The sequence below is a fragment of the Gymnogyps californianus genome, unplaced genomic scaffold (genome assembly GCF_018139145.2).
Source record: "Gymnogyps californianus isolate 813 unplaced genomic scaffold, ASM1813914v2 HiC_scaffold_111, whole genome shotgun sequence".
NCBI classification, from domain to species: Eukaryota; Metazoa; Chordata; class Aves; order Accipitriformes; family Cathartidae; genus Gymnogyps; species Gymnogyps californianus.
This window is the reverse complement of record NW_026113992.1, coordinates 146,172-166,679: the sequence shown is the minus strand read 5'-3', so window position 1 is coordinate 166,679 and position 20,508 is coordinate 146,172. Positions and strand designations below refer to the sequence as shown.

The following is a 20,508-nucleotide window of genomic DNA, read 5'->3' as shown; positions in this document are numbered from 1 at the left end:
CCCAGTATAATCTTCTCTATAATTTTTCCAGGAACTGAGGTTAGACTAACAGGTCTGTAGTTCCCTGGGTCTTCCCTCACACCCTTCTTGTAAATTGGAAATAGCATTGGCTAGCTTCCAGTCAGCAGGGACCTCCTCAGACTCCCAAGACCTTTGGTAGATGATAGAGAAGGGTCCTGCCATAACATCCACTAGCTCCTTCAGTACTCTGGGATGAATCCCATCAGGCCCCATGGACTTGTGAACATTCAGCTGATACAGCTGGTCCCTCACAATTTCAGTGTCCACAAATGGAAAGTCACTGCTCCCACACTCATGGTCCTCTGACTCAGGGGACCAGGCAGCCCAAGGTCTATCAGTATTATTAAAGACTGAGGCAAAAAAAGCATTGAATGCCTCTGCTTTTTCTTCATCCCTATTTGTCAGGTGACCATCTTCAACAAGTATCCGTCCAATGTTTTCTTTAAACCTCCTCTTGCTATTAACGTACTTAAAAAAGCCCTTCTTGTTGTCTGACACAACACTGACCAGTTTCAACTCTAGCTGAGCTTTGGCCTTTCGTGTCTTCTCCCTGCATATATGAACCACAGCTCTGTAATCTTCCTGCGAAGCCTGACCTTGCTTCCAGAGATCATACAATTTCCTTTTCCTCTTGAGTTCCACGAGGAGTTCCCTGTTCAGCCAAGCTGGTCTTCTGCCCCATTTGCTTGACTTTTGACTGTGGTGGGTTGACCCTGGCTAGGTGCCAGGTGCCCACCAAAGCCGCTCTATCACTCCCCCTCCTCAGCTGGACAGGGGAGAGAAAATATAACAAAAGGCTCGTGGATAGAGATAAGGACAGGGAGAGATCACTCAGCAATTACCGTCACAGGCAAAACAGACTTGACTTGGGGAAAATTAATTTATTAACAATCAAATCAGAGTAAAATAATGAGAAAATAAAAACTAAATCTTAAAAAACCTTCCCCCCCACCCCTCCATTCTTCCCAGGCTCAACTTTACTCCCGAATTCTCTACCTCCTCCCCCCTCAGTGGCACAGGGGGACAGGGAATGGGGGTTTTGGTCAGTTCATCACACACTGTCTCTGCCGCTACTTCCTCCTCAGGGGGAGGACTCCTCACACTCTTCCCCTGCTCCAGCATGGGGTCCCTCCCACGGGAAACAATCCTCCACGAACTTCTCCAACATGAGTCCTTTCCACAGAGTGCAGTCCTTCAGGAACAGACTGCTCCAGTGTGGGTCCCCCCCGCGGGGTCACAAGTCCTGCCAGCAAACCTGCTCCAGCGTGGGCTCCTCTCTCCATGGGTCCATAGGTCCCACCACGAGCCTGCTCCAGCGCGGACTTCCCACAGGGTCACAGCCTCCTTCAGGCGCATCCACCTACTCCGGCGTGGGGTCCTCCACAGGCTGCAGGTAGATATCTGCTCCACCATTAACCTCCATGGGCTGCAGGGGGACAGCCTGCCTCACCATGGTCTTCACCACGGGCTGCAGGGGAATCTCTGCTCCGGCACCTGGAGCACCTCCTCCCCCTCCTTCTTCACTGACCTTGGTGTCTGCAGAGTTGTTTCTCTCACATATTCTCACTCCTCTCTCTGGCTGCAGTTTGTTGCGCAGTTTTTTTCCCTTTCTTAAATATGTTATCACAGAGGTGCTACCACCATCACTGATTGGCTCGGCCTTGGCCAGTGGAGGGTCTGTCTTGGAGCCGGCTGGCATTGGCTTTATCAGACATAGGGGAAGCTTCTAGCAGCTTCTCACAGAAGCCCCCCTGTAGCCCCCCCGCTACCAAAACCTTGCCACGCAAACCCAGTACATTGACACAATGGGATTGCCTGCTCCTGTGCTTCTAAAAGGTGATTCTTAAAGACTGAGCAGCACTTGTGGACTTGTAAGCCCTCAAAAGTAGATTCCCAGGGGACACTGCTAAATAGCTCCCTGAATAGCTTAAAGTTTGCTCTCTTGAAATCCAGGGTAGCAACTCTGCTGACCTTTTTTCTCATTACACCGAAAATTTTAAACTCAACCATTTCATGATCCCTATGGCCAAGACAGCCACCTACCATCACATCTCCCACGAGTCCTTCTCTATTCACAAACAACAAGCCTAGGAGGGCATCTTTCCTAGTTGGCTCACTGACTACTTGTGACAAGAAATTATCTTCCACAAACTTCAAGAATCTCCCAGACTTGCTAGTCACAGCAGTATGATATTCCCAGTTGATGTCTGGGAAGTTGAAATTTCCTATAAGGACAAGGGCTACTGATCCAGAGATTTCTCCTAATTGCCTATAGAATAACTCATCAGTGCTTACATCCTGGCTGGGCGATTGATAGTAGACACCCACTACAACATCTCCTTTGTTTTTCATCCCCCTAATCCTCACCCAGAGGCTCTCAACCACATCATCACTAACCGTAAGGGCTGTATAATCAAGCCTCTCCCTTACATATAGTGCAACTCCTCTGCCTCGCCTGCCCTGCCTATCCCTCCTGAACAGCCTGTAGCCCTCCATCCCAGCACTCCAATCGTGGGACTCCTTCCACCAAGTCTCGCTAATACCAATGATATCATAGCTCTGGGAACTGACCAATGCCTTCCAGTTCATCCTGCTTGTTTCTCATACTGTGTGCATTGGTGTACAAGCATTTCAGATGTGCTCCTAAGCCCTCCGTGCTCCCAGGAGCAGCATAAATGTTCCCACTAGCATTGCCACCCTCAGGTGATGCCATGCCAACCCTTGGCTTACCTTCAGCTCTTCTGTTGGTATCCCCTTCCCCCATCGATTCTATTTAAGTTCATTTCTGATGCTGCACAGTAAAAAGAGGCTTCCACCATAAAAATAGTACTAGCTTTTAAAACTAGATGTTTTAATCAGGTCACAGCACAGGTTTAAAAGATGAAAAGAAAGCATCTACTACCTAGAGACAACTGCTATTAAAAACACTGTTTCTTTTTAAGAAATATTAATATGAATGATAAATCTTAAATTAATTCCCCATCATTTATTTATTTCTGGGAATTTTAACAAGCACACACATGCTTTATAGTATTAAAGTCCTATAACAAATAGCATAGTTTGTTAGACCATAATGGCAAAACTCTAATCTTATTAAGGAAAGTATGACTCAGTCACTTTCCAACATGTCTGTCTGTAGTGAACAAGATAATTCAAAGGTATTCAAAAAAATATACATTGTAGCTTACTTCATTGTTGCATAAAGAAATTTCTGCTGCTGATAGCAGCTTGAATGTGAGGGCTCCGACAATGTCATGTCTACTCTTCAACAGTTGATTCAAGGTCCACTGACATGAATTGAAACATTCTCTTTTAACTAAATTGGTTTTGGTTTTAGATATCTTCTATTAAATCTTACATCCTGGTTTGTTACTGCATAGATGAGTTAGGGAAAAAACTGAGAACTAATACTCTGTCTCTAGTATTGTTTGCCTTCTACTGGACAGCTACACAGAATTTGGCTTGAATTTGTTGAAATATTATTCAAGTTTATTTGGGGGGGTGGGAACCCCACCACACCACACCAGGAACCACAATAGTTTAAATGTGTCTGTATCTTTATATAAACCAATGGCCCAATAATAAACACATCTATCCTTAATAACAAAGCTAAAGCAAAAAAGTGGTTTTCCCCACCATTTACTGCTCCTTTATAATTTATCAAACTGTAGGATACGAATAATAACATCATAAGAGAGGTATTTGCAGTAGAGCTGCTATTCATATGACAGTCTCATGGGACATAACTCTTCATGGTTTGTAGAACTTTTTTTTTTACTTGTTTTTTGTGTTTACCTTTTGTCTTGCAGTTTTCCTTCAAAAGAACAACTATTCTACAGCTATGTGATAATCAAAATAATTACTGTGAATTAAAATATACACAGAAGCAATAAACCAGATTCATCTACAGGTAATAAAAATTATGCATAAAGCAACTGTAAGATAATTTCTCTTTTATTGCAGAGCCTGGATAATGACATAGCATTATAGTCCAACAGACTTCCAAAAACTAAAACAGATGAGTTTAATATACTGATTGGACTTAGCCCCTATCTTGCAATAAAACTTTTTGCAGAATTATTTGAAGAATCATGGAAAAAGAGAAAGTAGCATATAGTGGAGGGAGAACCAGTTTACTTTAACTCCAAAATTGAAACAGGACTTAAACTTCAGAATACTAAAGAAGATGATAGATAAAAACAAAGTAGAAATATAGTTTATGCACACAGTAGAAAAATCTACTGAAAGCAAACTGTAAACAGTATATATAAGCGTGGCTAGAAAGATAACCAATATACATTGAGAAGATTCTGATGTCATTATCAAGCAAATGATTTAAACAAGTGTGATTTATAGCATTTCTGGTACATAAGAGCTACTCAACACTAAGAAGAGTTGTGTTGTCCCAGATTCAGTTCTGTGCCATCTTTCTTATCCCAGTAAGAACTCTGAAAAGAATCTTTCACAATGTATTACTGATGCACTTCTAGCATTTTTATCCTTAACAGCTATTCCATCTCTGTTCTGAGACACATCCAATGAAAAGAATCTAAAGAAAGAAGATTGTTGGGCAGCACGAATAGAATAAGATCATGTATCAAAACCAGGCACCCAAAATATCCCATTTTATAGACAGAAGAGAAAATAGCTACTCTCCAGAAAAGAAAAAAGAAGGTAGTTATCACTGAGTTTCTTCTGTTACTGACTGCTCAGAGACTTAAGTTGAGAAACATTCCTTTGAAGGAACAGATAGCTTAAAAATGGGTGAAACTTTCCCTCTCAGAATCCTGTTTTCTGGTTCCATGTGTAGAATGTTGTAAAGATTTGACTTTATGTTTTCACAAGATACTTGATGCTTCAAGAGGCCTTTTACATACCTCTCTAATGGATGCTGCTTCCAAGTGCATATCTGAAGGTCTACAGTGAGGACAGAATTTCTTCTGAAATGAATTATTTTTCAGATGGTCACAGAAAAAAATTCTTAGAAATCATGCAAATTCTAGAATGAAACATCCAACTGCCAAACAATCAGGCTTTTGAAAGTGAATTTTTTTTTTTACAACTCTTCCATCAGCTCTGAACTACATGTCTTCCAGGAGTTTATTAAGAAACTTAACAAAAACAAAGCACACTTGGGAGCCCTTCTCTTCACTCATTTGTGCTTGACTTCTGAACTTCCAGACTACAGGAGAACTGTAAAGGAACAATATTCAACCTTATTACTCCATGCTTTTCTCTGGATGCCAAGTTAGTCCTGAAGTCATTATATGAGAAGTTACAGTCATTTTTACCTTCCTCTCTTCCAGCACAGACGTGCATCTGATCTCAGATAGTATTATCAATTTAAGAAAAAAGTTCCTGATTTACAAAAAAGGAAAAATTCGAAGTGACATGGTTTGGGGAAAGTATAATTGTAATATTTTGTTTAGAAAAAACCCCACATGTAACCTTTTAACCATTCACCTCATGAAATTAAAAAGCCAGTCTACTTGAATAATCAAGACACTCATCTGGTTTTAGTCTAAATCAATACCTCTGTTATCTAGAAGCTGGATCAAGGATAAAAACCAAGGATGTTCTTATGTACTGCAAAAAACACAGTTTACATGACTTCTCCATCTATTAAGCACTATAATGCTGTTCCTCATTACATCATGTAAGGAATACATTGTACTTTTATAGTAAACTTCTGACCTCAGATATATCTAATGCTGTAATTCCACAAAAAAATAGTATATTTTCCATCTTATGACCTCCACATCTAGACTATTTCTCTCCTTCCCTTTCACTTGTCTGAAATAACAAACCAAAATAAGCATAGAGAAAATAGATTCAATTTAGGTAGTGCTACTTACTCCATGTCAAATTTCATCCTATATTTAAACATGTTATTTAAATGAATGACCACAATGTTAAATTAAAACCTACACTCTCAAATATACAAGATGAGTATGTAACTAAGGTAGCAGAAAATTGGAATATGCAGGGCTATGTAAATCAAGCTAATAAAAGAGAAAAAAACCATACTCTTAAAAAGGCTCAAGAACTAAGAAAATACTATAAAATTTTCAGTTTTCTCACTTTCACTAAAGAATCCATGTCAGTAAAACCTGAATAAAAAATATTACTAGATACAACTATGGTTAGTAAAGGTGTTTTCTTATTTAAGAAAACTTTCTTTTAAAATCCTATGGTGATCCTCAAGAGACAACAGAAGTTACATGCAGTAATTGTGCAGCATCAAGGCCTTCTGTTTCTCACTCTGCCCTCGCAGCAAGTAGGCTGGGTGCGTGCAAGCAGTTGGGAGGAGACACTGCTGGGACAGCTGACCTGAACTGACCAAAGGGATATCCCATGCCATGTGACATCACGCTCAGCAATAAAAGCTCAGGGAAAGAGGAGGAAGGGGGGGGAACGTTTGTCTTCCCAAGCAACCGTTATGTGTGCCGAGGCCCTGCTTTCCAAGAAGTGGCTGGATATCTGCCTGCTGATGGGAATTAGTGAATGAATTCCTCTTTTTGCTTGGCTTGCGCGCGCAGCTTTTGCTTCGCCTTTTAAACTGTATCTCGATGCACAAGTTTTCTCGCCTTCCTTCTACTTTCTCCGCGTCCTGCAGGAGAGGGGAGTGAGCGAGTGGCTGTGTGGGTACTTGGCTGTTGGCCAGGGTCAACCCACTATACCCCCCGTGACAATACAGGCTGTGGAGTGACTGGCTGGGTAGCAGCTCTGCAGAAAAGGACCTGGGGGTCCTGGTAGACAGCAAGCTGAACATGAGCCAGCAGCGTGCCCTGGCAGCAAAGAAGGCCAACAGCATCCTGGGCCGTGTCAACAGGAGCATAGGCAATAGATTGAGGGAAGTGACTATTTCCCTTTACTTAGCGCTTGTTAGATCATATCTAGAATATTATGTCTGGTTTAGGTCCCTCAATGCAAGGAAGATGCTGACAAGCTGGCGTTAGCCCAGTGGAGGGCTGTCAAGATGGCTGTCAAGATGTGCTCTGTGAGGAGAGGCTGGGGACTGGGCTTGTTCAGTCAGGCAAAGGAAAAGCTTGGCAGGAGGGTGGTGGTGGCGGCAGCTAATAGCAGCCTTTCAATACCTACAAGGAGGTTGGTAGGACCTCTTAGCATGATCTTCTCCCCCACCCACCCCCCAAGAAAAACACAATCATGTTCCAGTATAAATAAAGCTGATTAAGGTTCTTGACTACAGAGGTGCGAGATATATTATATCGGACAACGTTCAACTTGCTCTTGAATTGACCAGTGTCAATACTAATGGGACAACTGGAGGAAAAAAAAAAAAAAAAAAGAAAGAAACAGCTCTAGATCTCCATTTAAGTGGAGACCTGTGGGATCTTTGGGGTTTGAAGACAGCTAGGAGAAATAGACCTGTACTAGGAAGCTCGGTCCAAAGAACTAGATCTATGACAGTGGAGGGCTTCATGTTGAGATCAAGGGTGAATAGCTTTCCAGTATCTATCTCCTGAATAAACATCACTGAGTAGTCAGTTCCAGACATAAACAGAAAGAAAATGCATGTTTGATTCCTCCCCCCCCTCCTTTTGTGTGTATGTATTGTCAGACTGGACCTGCCACAACAGCTGGGTATCAAAGGATCTTTGCCGTAACACAAAGTCTCAGAAACAAAGCGTAGGTCTACTCCATGTTCCCAACCCCATCTCAAAACATTACAACAGGCTTGTCCTTCAGCCGTAGCCTTCTTGGTGGACAGTTTTTCTAGACTGGATAATAAAACAAGCAGTGAAGGAGGACCAGTCTAGATACTGAGATGATCTCAGTGAGGATCTGAGCAGCTGTCAATCTGTGTCAGAGGCAAACCCCATAGTCTTCTCCATAATGTAAGAAAGACATTTTGATGGTTTTATGGGCACCAGTCTTATAGTCTCCATCTGCAGGTTGCTTGTCAGAGACATGCAGTTTCCCAAAGCAGAAAAAGCAACTGCTTCCATCTCTGGCAGGAATGCTCCTGTTGTGGGCAAGGAGCTTAAAGCCCTTCAGCCAGGGTGAAATCATCTGCTGTAGGAGATAAAAGGAAGGAGAAATGAGCTACTTCATTGAAGAACACAGTAAAAAAAGGCTGTCAAGGTGGATTGGTGTCACACAGCCTAGCCCAAACCTAAGCATCCAGGAACAGCAACCATGCACAGAAGAAATAGGAACTAATAGTAGAATATGAACCTCAAAGAACAAGCACAAAGAGATGGCAAATAGGATAAGAACATCTGGAACTGAGAACTGAAGGACGCACAGTACACACTACCCTATTTATCCATGTATTCTTCCTCCCTTGTGTTTGATGGGCTCTACAGATACCAAAAAGGCAAAAAGACTAATGTCTGAAGCCAGTGTTATGAGTGCATGCACAACCACCCACCACGTGAATGTGCATGTTAACTACCACTCAAAGAACAAAGAAGTGGGATGTTGAAAGGTAAATACAAAGCGTCACAAATGATGTCTTGTGTTTTGTCATATGTAGGCTGTTAACTTGTACCAAAGTCTCTATTAGCTGATAAATGCATAGATTTTGCTTGCTAGAAAGTTTTAAAATAACTTTTCTCCCGTAAGCTCAAACTTTTAACATTTCAGGCCAATCAAGTAAATGAACATGACATAAGCAAAATTAGATAAGACATAATGTTTTAAGATGGTCACTGGCTAAGAACACAAACCTGTGACAGGTCGTGTTATAGGAAGACTAAGATGACTGTCTGCATCTACTGGAAATGCTAGATCTTAAGGTACACATGAAGTAAAATTGACGTTTTGTAAGCATAGGTACACCTATGCGAGTCAGATCAGCTTGACTATACTTTCTGCTTCACAGGTGGCTTCTCCCTCGAATCTCTAACTCGCATAAAATGACACTATCTACAAAAGAGGGACATAATTTAACTCCAATAATTACAAACACACTCTCTCAAATTTTTGCCCTTTGCTCAATTAAATACTTCTGTGATGTTACACAATTAACCAATCTTAGAACCAGGTCTTTGAAAGCATACCGTGATGCCTATCTATCATTTTAGAGACAATTTTTTTTTTTTAGAATAGTTCAGTTGAAAGGGACCTGCAACGATCATCTAGTCCAACTGTAATGATACTGGGTGACTAAAGTTGTGAGAAAGTTCTGAATTTAAGTATTTCAATAATTTTTTAAGTAAATTTTTGCTTTCAACGCTGTAGCTATCTATTTTTGTGTGTGTGGACAAACATATCTGCAGATAAAAAATTGATGGTTGCAGATATAAAACTGCATTTGAACTCCACGTTCAGATAAAAGCTATATTATCCTCCAAGGTAAGTATATAAAGAAAAGTTGTATCTAGTATTGCCAAGAGCAGCTAAAAGATGTTCAGCTTAATTCTTCAACATTCTTGTTTTTTCCCTAGCAAAACCGGTTTAAATTGTAATTATTAAAAACAACAAAACTTGAAATCGATACTTAAATAAATATTTTGAAAACTTGAATTGAATTTATCCTCAACAAGACTAATACTGAATATGCTTCTGTGTAAAGTAAACGTATGTTCCTTTACCTTTAATCTCACATGCCAAAGTGTGATATTTTTGTTGTTCTCTGTAATAAAAAAGTCTCATTGATGCCATTGGTTTAGAAGCCTAGTTAGCTGCTTCAGCAAATTAAGGCATCATTAAAAAACTAGGATCCAATTTATGTGAATGCATCAGTGCAAAAGCTGGTGATGAGAAATCCCTGCAAATCCCACTGAGTTTATGGCACAAAGCCTCTACTCTAGCACATCTGTCGTAGGTTCTGAAATTTGCTTGTACCACAGATTTAAAAAATAAAAAACCCCTTTGTACCTTCACTCCAGCTCAGAACTGATTTTATGTTCCCAGTCACCAGATTCTCTACAAGAAACTTCTACGTGAAATGCAGACCTGTCATCTCATGCATAAATATGACTCTTAAAACAAAATTTAAACAATTCAAGCACCAGAATTTGCTCCCATGAAACACTTGTTTAGACTTCAATGGAAGGAACTGAATATGAGCAGAGCAGTTTTTAAAGAAAATATTAACTTCTATTTTACATAGAAAAACAAGTCCAGAAAAATCCAATGCATAGTTTCCTTTCCTTAGAGGTAGGGATTCTGAGTTTCATAAAGTCAAGATAAAGTTAATACTTGACAGGAATTTGTGAATAAAAGAAAAAAACCTCATTACTCTCAGGATATTCATTATATCTGACTGAAAGACATTATGGCTTTTTAATATTTCTTTCCTTGGTTGCAATATTGAACTTGTTCTCTTTGATTCCAAGTTTCTTCAACAAAATTCTTTGTTTATACACACCAAATCATAACATATGATGCCCTCAAAATAATATCAGAAGCACTTACTCGTCATACTTGATATGATAAATAGCTTCTTCATCAGTGTCCATGCAGTCTGAGTAAGATGTGGATGGTGTACTGTCCAAATAATTTACATTCTCTCTAGAATGATCTTGACTTAAGTTTCCATTAGTCCTTTTGTAAGAATTGCCACTCTTTACTTGAGCTTTACCATTCTTATGTCCTTTTGTTGCTCGAGTAACATTTTCTATATGAGCTTCAAACCAGGCTCCAATGCTGACATCACGGGCATCCACCAATTCGTTTATCTAAAAGGAAAATTTGATAATGAATATTTATTTCTATAATCCTGGTTAAGAACAGAAAGGAAAACTGACTAAACTACTTAACTGTCAGTGAAAAAAATTCTACGCTGCTGATTTCAACTGGTTTGGGCTTGGGTAAGTTAGAGCAATGTTCAGTCATTCAAGTGTTGTGCTTTAAGTATTTTATTCCTCTACTCTTAATAAGATCTGTTATGAACACAATTTGTAAAAAAATATATTTTTAAAAGTTGAGGCTGATTTATTATTTTTTTTAACCTACAAATTAGCTTAATCTCTCTTTCCACGGGACTTTTTCTTGCTTCATGGAATTGTTCCTTATGACTAAAATAAGCACGTATACTTAAAATATTAGCCCACAACCAGATTTTAAGATTTCCCTGGACTTCCAAATTGGAATTATTACTTAACCCTGATTCTTTTTGACCTGCACTGCTGCTGAATCCTTCAATGTTTGAGAAAGGAGGGGAGAGGGAGATGGGCTCTCCAAGTCTAACAAGGCTGCTATCATAACCAATCGAGACTGGTGCTTCCATAAACCTTTCAACTGTAAGAAAGAGAAGTCTCTCATGACTCTTCTCCTTTCTGTGCTCACAATAGTGCTGGTAGTAAGTTATGAAACTACTCTATTGTAGAGCATGTTTCATTCATTTGTTATCCTAACACATTTTCTCAAGCCTTCAACTACTTAAATACATATTACTTCAACAATACAAGGTTTTTCCTGTGATTTGAGTTAAACCACTGCGGTATACATCGCTTCAGTTACACAGGCATTCTTTTAAAAACTGTAGTGTATAAACAGTTATTTTCTTTGAAATATTAACTGGATTAAAATAGTATCAAAAAAACCCCACTTAAGGAACACCTTTGTACGCTGCACACCAAGTATAAGAAAACATTATTGCAATAGAACTGCTATGGAGCCATACCAAGTGAAGAAGATAAGGCATATGGAAGAGGACTCTAAGATGAAAAATTTAAAGTAAATTCTAAAAATGCTCAGAATAGGTTCAATTACTGTAAATTCAAATTGAGGGAACTACTTTTCACGCTCATTTTGGAAATAATATTTTAACAGGAATGTTTCACAGATGTATTTTTAGTTTTACTTTATTTGCAAAACATCCTTTTCTTCTAATTTTTTACATAAAGAAGGAAATTTACCTTCTAAAGACTGTCTAAATGTCCCTTTAAAAAAAACAAAACCAAACAAACAACAAACAAACAAAAAAACCCAGAAAAATTGAGCCCAAAAGATAACACGTTAACCTAGCAGTCAACCTCGGGGCATGAACAAACTTGTTTTACCACACTATGATGCATACAAGAGAATTGTGCATTTCCAAAATGGTTAATAAGCAGGCTCTGTACTGATACATAGATAGAGCAATTATAAAACTCATTTTTCTGGGATAAATTTATAAGGCTGAATTGCTTCAGGGGCTGTATTATGTGTTTACAGTTTTTTAAAATGAGGGCAGTTTAATTTGCCACAGATATGTATGGTTTAATTTATAGCCTTAATCAAGCAGCAAGACAGTGACAGAGATGGATATTTATTCTTACTACACCCAAAGACCAGCATCTATAAACAAAACAACATGAATGATATTAATTATCAGTATTTAAACTGAAGCAATCATTAGGTAATTTGAAGTACAAATGAAGGCAGTTCCTAAACTAACAAATTTACCGAGAGATAGAGGGTGAAAGGTAAGAATATAATGCATAAGGTATATATCATATTGAGCCTATTTCTTCTTACTTTTCACACGCTTCCTTGAAAAAAAACCATCAAAAAATTCAACCCTTTCCTTTTTTTCCCCCCATGTAAAATCCTGACATCCAATTTAAATTTTTATTCTCAACTCCCACAATATTAAAAGTATACCTTTTTAAAAGATAAACATATAATAAACAAATGAAAGCTCCACCTTGTTTTAAGTCAGTCTGTTGGCCTATTTTAAACATAAGGAGCGGGTATTTCTGTAAGGAAACCTCAGGAAAACATCCCTATGTAACCTTAGGCATTTCAATTAGTTCTAGCTTAAAGTGATTCGCAACTTCCTCCTCCTGAAAATGCAGTTGAGACACAGACATTATTGAGGTTTCCCCATCTGCAGCTACTTCTTGAGACTAGCTACAAAGATGACAAAGAAGCCGTGTTATTCAAGCCAAAAACATTAGAGCCAGAAAGAAGTAAGTCTCCTGTGATCGTTCCTCCCAAATGCATCTTTCTATACTGTGATGCTCACACTTGGACAATAGACTTCCCAGCCTTGTAGAGAATAAAGGCAAATAATTATGAGTATGAACCCTTGAGGACTATATCACATTTATTTTATATACCATCCTATTTATACCTGATGAACTAAAGATGTAGACAATAGCAGAGGGGTTCAAAGAAAAACTAAGGCATTCAGAAGAAGAATGTTAATCAGTGGTATAACAACAAAGCCTTTTTAATCTGTGACTCTGCTATGAATATAATTTGAATTGGTAAATCAACATGGATACTTTAAGCTTAAAGGCAGCCATTGATATGGAGAGCTTTAAACTAGACTTAGCAGGGGAAGGGGATGCGGTTTTGAGCAACAGAGAAGAGCCAGGGGCTGTTGATGTATTAGGAACCAACAGGGAAACACCTGTGAAATGCCACAAAGGAATTAGGTTGTGTTCCTCTAAAAAGGTGACAAGGTAGGTAGCCCAGCTGAAGTGCCTCAATACCAATGCATGCAGCATGGGTAACAAGCAGGAGGAGCTGGAAGCCACTGTGCAGCTAGAAAGCTACGATCTGATCATTACCACTGAAACGCGGTGGGACGAATCGCACGACTGGAGCGCTGCAATCGATGGCTATAAACTGTTCAGAAGGGACAGGCAAGGAAGGGGTGGGGGGGGGGTTTGCCCTCTATGTAAAAGAATGGATTGACTGCACAGAGCTGTCTTTGAAAAACAGCGATGAACAGGTTGAGAGCTTATGGGTAAAAATTAGGGACCAAGCCAACGAAGGAAACCTCGTGGCTGGTGTTTACTACAGGCCACCCGATCAAGGAGAGCCTGTTGACGAAGTGTTCTTACTTCAGCTACGGGAAGCACCACGCTCGCAGGCTCTGATCCTGCTGGGGGACTTCAATCACCCTGACATCCGCTGGAAGAGCAGCACAGCAAGCTGTAAGCGGTCCAGGAGACTCTTGGAGTGCATCAAGGACAATTTCTTAATCAAGGTCTCTCCAAGGGATGTGAAGAATAACAAGAAGGGCTTCTACAGGTACGTTGGCCAGAAAAGGAAGACAAAAGAAATTGTACCCCCCTGATAAATAGGACAGGGGATCTGGTGACAACTGACATGGAGAAGGCAGAGGTACTCAACAATATTTTTGCCTCAGCTTTCCCTGGCTCTTCCCACATCTCTCGAGTCCCTGAATCTCAAGGCAGGCACTGGGGGAATGAAGTCCCACCCATCGTAGGAGAAGATCAGGTTTGAGACCACCTGAGGAACCTGAACGTACACAAGTCCACGGGACGCGACGAGATGCATCCCAGGGTCCTGAGGGAATTGGCTGATGTAGTTGCCAAGCCACTCCCCATCATATTTGAAAAGTCGTGGCAGTCAGGCGAAGTCCCGAGTGACTGGAGAAAAGGTAAACATCACACCCCTTTTTAAAAAGGGTAAAAAGGAGGGCCCTGGGAACTACCAACCAGTCAGCCGCACCTCTGTGCCTGGTAAAAATGATGGAACAGATCCTCCTGGAAGTTATGATGAAGCATATGGAACACAGGGAGGTGATTAGGGATAGCCAACACGGCTTCACCAAGGGCAAATCGTGCCAGACTAATCTGGTGGCCTTCTACGATGGAGGGACTGCATCGGTGGACAAGGGAAGAGCTACGGATGTCATCTACCTGGACTTCTGTAAGGCCTTTGACATGGTCCCCCACAACACCCTTGTCGCTAAATTGGAGAGAGATGGGTTTGATGGATGGACTCTTAGATGGATAAGGAACTGGCTGGATGGCCACATCCAAAGAGTTATAGTCAACGGCTCAATGTCCAAGTGGAAACCAGTAACGAGTGGTGTCCCTCAAGGGTCCGTACTTTTATGATCGCTTCTCCATTTTGTTCTAATGGAAAACACAGCAAGTTTGCAAAGAAATAAATAGGGTAAAACTAGAAAGCCTCCCCGTGGCTTCAAATTTCCAGTTGGCTTTATCTTTCTACAGGAAGCCTTTTCTGGTTCAGGGGTAAACTTATTTGAGAATACACAAAATGTTGCTGGCATTGTGTCTGAGTATATGAACCCTCCTGAAATCTGCAACACTGGATATCCCAGTGCGGAGACACTTCAGTGATTCTATAGGAGTCAACTTGGACAGAGCCCAGTTAAGAAGTTCTGCTTTGACACTGCCCCCAAGGTACTCCTACAAAATCAGATTATCCAATATGGGTAATTTCTCAAGCCTGTCAAGGTCCCTCTGGATGGCATCCCTTCCCTCTAGCAAATCAACTGCATCACTCAGCTTGGTGTCATCTGCAAACTTGCTGAGGGTGCACTCAATCCCACTATCTATGTCACAGATGAAGATATTAAATAGTATTGGTCCCAGTACAGACCCTTGAGGAACACCACTCGTTACTGTTTTCCAGCCAGTTCCTTATCCATCTAAGCCAAGATCTGAAAGTAATGAGCAAGAGAGATTACATTTGGTGTGGGTTCACCTTGGCTGGCTGCCAGACTCTCTCACTCCCCCTCCTCAACAGGATGGGGGAGAAAGTAAGATAGAAAAGCTCATGGGTCGAGATAAGGACAGGGAGATCACTTACCAATTACCGTCATGGCCAAAACAGACTCGACTTGGGGAAAATTAATTTATTTTATTGCCAATTCAAATAGAGTTGGATGGTGAGAAACAAAGACAAAAACTAAAACACCTTCCCCCTAATCCCCCTTCTTCCCAGGCTCAACATCACTCTTTTCTTTCCCGACTATTCTACCTCCTCCCACCCCGAGCAGCGCAGGGGGGATGGGAATATAGGGTTGCGGTCATTTCTTTGTCTCTGCCGCTCCTTCCTCCTCACGCTTTTCCCCTGCTCCAGCGTGGGTCCTCTCCGTGGCCACAGTCCTTCAGGAAAAGACTGCTCCAGCATGCGTCCTCCACGGGCCACAATTCCTGGCAGAAAACCTGCTCCTGCATGGGCTCCTCTCCACATGCCGCAGTTCCTGCCAGGAGCCTGCTCCAGCACGGGCTCTCCACAGGTTTGTGGCTATGGCATTTTTCTTCCCAAGCAACCGTTACGTGTGCTGAGGCCCTGTTTTCCAGGAAGTGGCAGGACATCTGCCTGCTGATGGGAAGTAGTGAATAAATCCCTCTTTTTGCTTTGCTTGTGCATGTGGCTTTTGCTTTCCCTATTTAACTGTCATTATCTCGATCTAGAAATCTTCTCGCCTTCCTTCTATTTCTCTCCCCATCCCACGGGATCAACCCACCACAGCCCTTTTTGGCACCCAACATGGGGCACGAGATAACGACAGTTTTGATCTGAGCGTGCTATAGCTGTTGTAGTTGTTAATTGGCAGGCTTCTGTCTGCCTACCCCAATGAGACCCAGCAGCTCCTAGCACTGTATTGGGGCATGGCCTGTGCCTATTGAGCCTCTGCTCGCACCATCAGAGGAGCACGGGAAGGAGGGCCTCTACATCTGAGGACACAATGGTTGAGACAGGGACCCAAACCCCAACTACAGTAATCGCCCCAGTAGTCAAAAAGAAACACTGGATGTGGAGGTTGACAGGTCCATACCATTGATTAGTAAGGGAGGAGGAGGAGGAGGAAGAAGGGTCTGATCAGGAAGCTGGTTCTTCGACAAAGAAACAGGAGGAGGAAGTGACAGACTTCACCCAAGAGGCAGAAACCACATGGTCCCTAACCCCGAGTGAACTTCGAGATCTGCGGAAAGATTACGGCCTTCAGCCAGGCGAGCGGATTGCTGCCCAATTGCTCTGATGCAGGGATACTGGGCCAACAGTCAGGAATTAGAGGGTAAGGAAGCCCAGCAACTGGTATCCCTAGCTAGGGACTGGCAAATTGACAAAGAAATCGGAAGAGAGGCGACAATTCTCAGCCTCTGGAGGTGGCTCCTGTCGAGTGTGAAGGTGAGATATCCCCTCAAGGATGATCTTGTAAATTACCGAGGGAAGCGGACCATTACTGAGGAAGGCATCCAGTATCTGGAGAGAATTAACGGTGGTGGAAGTCATCTACAGTGACCTGGACAGCAACCAGGTCTCCAAAGATCTGGATGACATCCAGCGTACACGGGCCATGTGGAGGAGGTTTGTCCGGAATGCACCGGTGTTGTACTCCAACACCCTGGCGATAATGGACTGGCCAGACTTCAATATACCAACTGTGGAGAGACTGTCCCACCAGCTCCAGCATTTCAAAGAGAATCTCTCATCCTCCTCATCCCCACAGGCCAGCGTCTTGGCTGTCAGGGCGCCCCACGGAGCCAGCCTCTCCCAGCCAGAGGGAAAGGAGCCCCAGGCGCATGCTGCGTGGCACCCTCTGGATCATCCTGCGTGACCAGGGGGAGGACATGAGGAAGTGGATGGTGAGCCCACCTCAAAGCTAGAAGCCCACGTATGTGACTTGCAGGGAAGACAGCTGCTAAGAAGGGGCTATCCAAGAAGGCTTCTGTTCCAGGTGCTGTTGAGACAGTAGAAGGCAACTGGCAACCAGCAATCCCCCAGATGCAGAAGAAGGACTGAGAACGCCTCTCCTCTTGATTTTGGTGAAAGGACTTCTGGTCTGACACCGCAGGGGTCAGATAGTGAATACTCCAACGAGGAATAGAGGGTCCCTGCCTTCAGCCAGGCAGAGGAAAAGGATGACTGAGTGTACTGGACTGTATGGATTCGATGGCCTGGCACATCAGACCCACAGGAGTATAAGGCTCTGGGTGGACACTAGTGCACAGTGTACCCTAATGCCATTGGGGTACAAGGGGGCGGAACGCATCTGGATTTCTGGACTGACAGGGGATCCCAATTGTTGTCTGTGTTGGGGCTGAGGTGAGCCTAACAGGGAACAAGTGGCAAAAGTACCCCATTGTTACCGGCCCGGAGGCTCCGTGCATCCTTGGCATAGACTACCTCAGGAGAGGGTACTTCAAGGACACAAAAGGGTACCAGTGGCCTTTCACGTAGCTGCTGTGGATACAGAGAAGACTAAACAGCTGTCTACCTTGCCCAGCCGTTCAGAGGATCCCTCTGTTGCGGGTTGCTGTGCATCAAAGAACAGCAGATGCCGATTGCTACTATGACAGTGCAGCAATGGCAATATCACATCATCTGAGACTCCCTGGTTCCCATCCATGAGTTGATTTGTCAACTGGAGAGCAAAGCGGTGATCAGCAAGACTCGCTCACCCTTTAGTAGTCCCATATGGCCAGTGCAAAAGTCTGACGGAGGGTGGAGGTTAACAGTGGACTATCGTGGCCTGAATGAAGTCACACTGCCATCGAGTGCTGCCGTATGGGACATGCTAGAACTCTTATATGAACTGGAGTTGAAGGCAGCCAAGTGGTATGCTACAACTGATATTGTCAATGCATTTTTTCTCGATCCCTTTGGCAGCAGAATGCAGGCCACAGTTTGCTTTCACATGGAGGGGTGTCCAGTACACCTGGAATCGACTGCCCAGGGGTGGAAGCACAGCCCTACCATTTGTCACGGACTGATCCAGACTACACCGGAACAGGGTAATGCCCCTGAACACCTGCAATACAGTGATGACATCATCGCGTGGGCAACACAGTGAAGGAAGTGTTTGAGAAAGGGAAAAGAATAATCCAGATTCCTCTGAAAGCTGGTTTTACCATAAGACAAAGCAAGGTCAAAGGACCTGCACAAGACATCCAGTTTTGGGAATAAAATGCAAGACGGACCCAAGGATGTGATCAATAAGATTCCATCCACTTCAGAAGTTGTTGGTACAGAAGCACAGCGCCTCTTGGCACCACGATTGCCTGTGCTACACTGGATGTTCAAAGGAAACGTCCCCTCTACACATCACGCAACCAGCGCTACATGGAGTAAGTGGGTAGTGTTGATCATGCAATGGGCTCGAATGGGGAACCCCAACCGCCCAGAATCCTAGAAGAGATCGTGGACTGGCCAGAAGGCAGAGATTTTGGAGCATCGCCTGAGGAGTGACTCGTGCCCAAGAGGCGCCACCATATAATGAGTTATCATCAGAAGGTGAAAGGCAATATGCTCTGTTTACTGACAGATCCTGTCGTGTTGTAGGAAACCATCGGAAGTGGAAAGCAACGACACAACAAGTCGTTGAAGCCGTCGAAGGAGAAGGCGAGTTGAGTCAGTTTGCAGAAGTGAAAGCCATCCAGCTGGCCCTAGAAATGGCTGAACGAGAAAATTGGCCAGTAATCTATCTCTGTACTGACTCCTGGATGGTGGCTAATGCCCTATGGGGTGGCTACAGCAGTGGAAGAAGACCACTTGGCAGCACAGAGGTAAACCCATCTGGGCTGCTGCATTGTGGCAAGACATCGCTGCCCAGGTAGAAAAACTTGCTGTAAAGGCACATCACATAGACGCTCACATGCCCAAGAACTGCGTCACTGAAGAACATCAAAACAACAAGCAGGTAGACCAGGCTGCCAGAATTGGAGTGGCTCAGGTGAACCTGGACTGGGAAAGCAAGGGTGAGCTATTCATAGCTTGGAGGGCCCATGACACATCAGGACATCTAGGGAGAGATGCAACGTACAGATGGACTTGTGATCGAGGGTGGACCTGACTATTGAGGCCATCACACAGGTCACCCATGAATGCAAAACACGTGCCACAATGAAGCGAGCCACATGAGTAAAGTGTCCCTGGAATAGCGGGCGTGGCTGGGATATCGATATGGCGAGGCCTGTAGATTGACTATACTGCCACAAACTTGCCAAGGCAAGCGCTGCGTGGAAGCAACTAGTAGGTGGCTAGAATCATACCCTGTAAACCATGCCACCGCTCGAAACACCATCCTGGCCTTGAAAGGCCAGTTCTGTGGCAACAGGACACCCCAGAAAGAATTAAATCAGACAATGATGGGACTCATTTCCGAAACAACCTCATAGACTCCTGGGCCAAGAAACACGGCATTGATTGAGTGTATCACATCCCCTATCACCCACAAACCTCCGGAAACATTGAACGATATAATGGACTGTTAAAGACTATGCTGAGAGCATTGGGCACTGGGAATAGAAGCACTGGGACATAAAATTAGCAGAAGCCACTTGGCTGGTTAACACCAGAGGATCTGCTAACCGACCTGGTCCTGCCCAAACACAGCCCCTACATACTGTGGGAGGAGATAAGGTCCCCGTAGTGCACATAGGGAAGTGGCTGGGAAAGGCAGTGTGGGTTGCTCCTCCCATGGGAAAAGGAAAACCCATTTGTGGATTGTCTTCGCTCAAGGACCCGGTGTACTTGGTGGGTAATGCAGAAGGATGGGGAAACCCATGCACCCACCACCATACACAAAATCATCCATTCCTTCACGTGGCACATCCACCTTTAAATAACGGTAACTCAATGATTAGCAGATTCTTAAGCCAATTGTCACAGAGTTATTTTAAAATATTATTTTACAATGAATTAGTGTTCTATTCTCTGCCCAAGTAATTTTTTTTAAATCAGTCTTCTTTACAGGAGTATTCTATGGCTATAGACTATTCTATGGCTAGTAATGCCACATTTAAGTCTGCAACTAGAACACCAGAGAGGAGACTGCTGCAAGCATGCTTCTCT

At 42.9% G+C, this 20,508-nt stretch overlaps 1 protein-coding gene across 1 annotated transcript in view; it reads right to left on the bottom strand.

Moving 5' to 3' along the window:
• The window catches only part of LOC127027963 (E3 ubiquitin-protein ligase UHRF2-like), a gene marked incomplete at its 3' end in the record, with an annotated part of 98,908 nt that overhangs the window by 17,188 nt on the left and 61,212 nt on the right, over nt 1-20,508 (bottom strand). Inside the window, exons 3-4 of the mRNA XM_050913806.1 lie at nt 10,574-10,670; nt 10,408-10,456 (exon numbers count right to left, since the gene is read on the bottom strand). Of these exons, the coding sequence (XP_050769763.1) occupies nt 10,408-10,456; nt 10,574-10,670 (146 nt within the window). The remainder of the gene's footprint in view (nt 1-10,407; nt 10,457-10,573; nt 10,671-20,508) is intronic.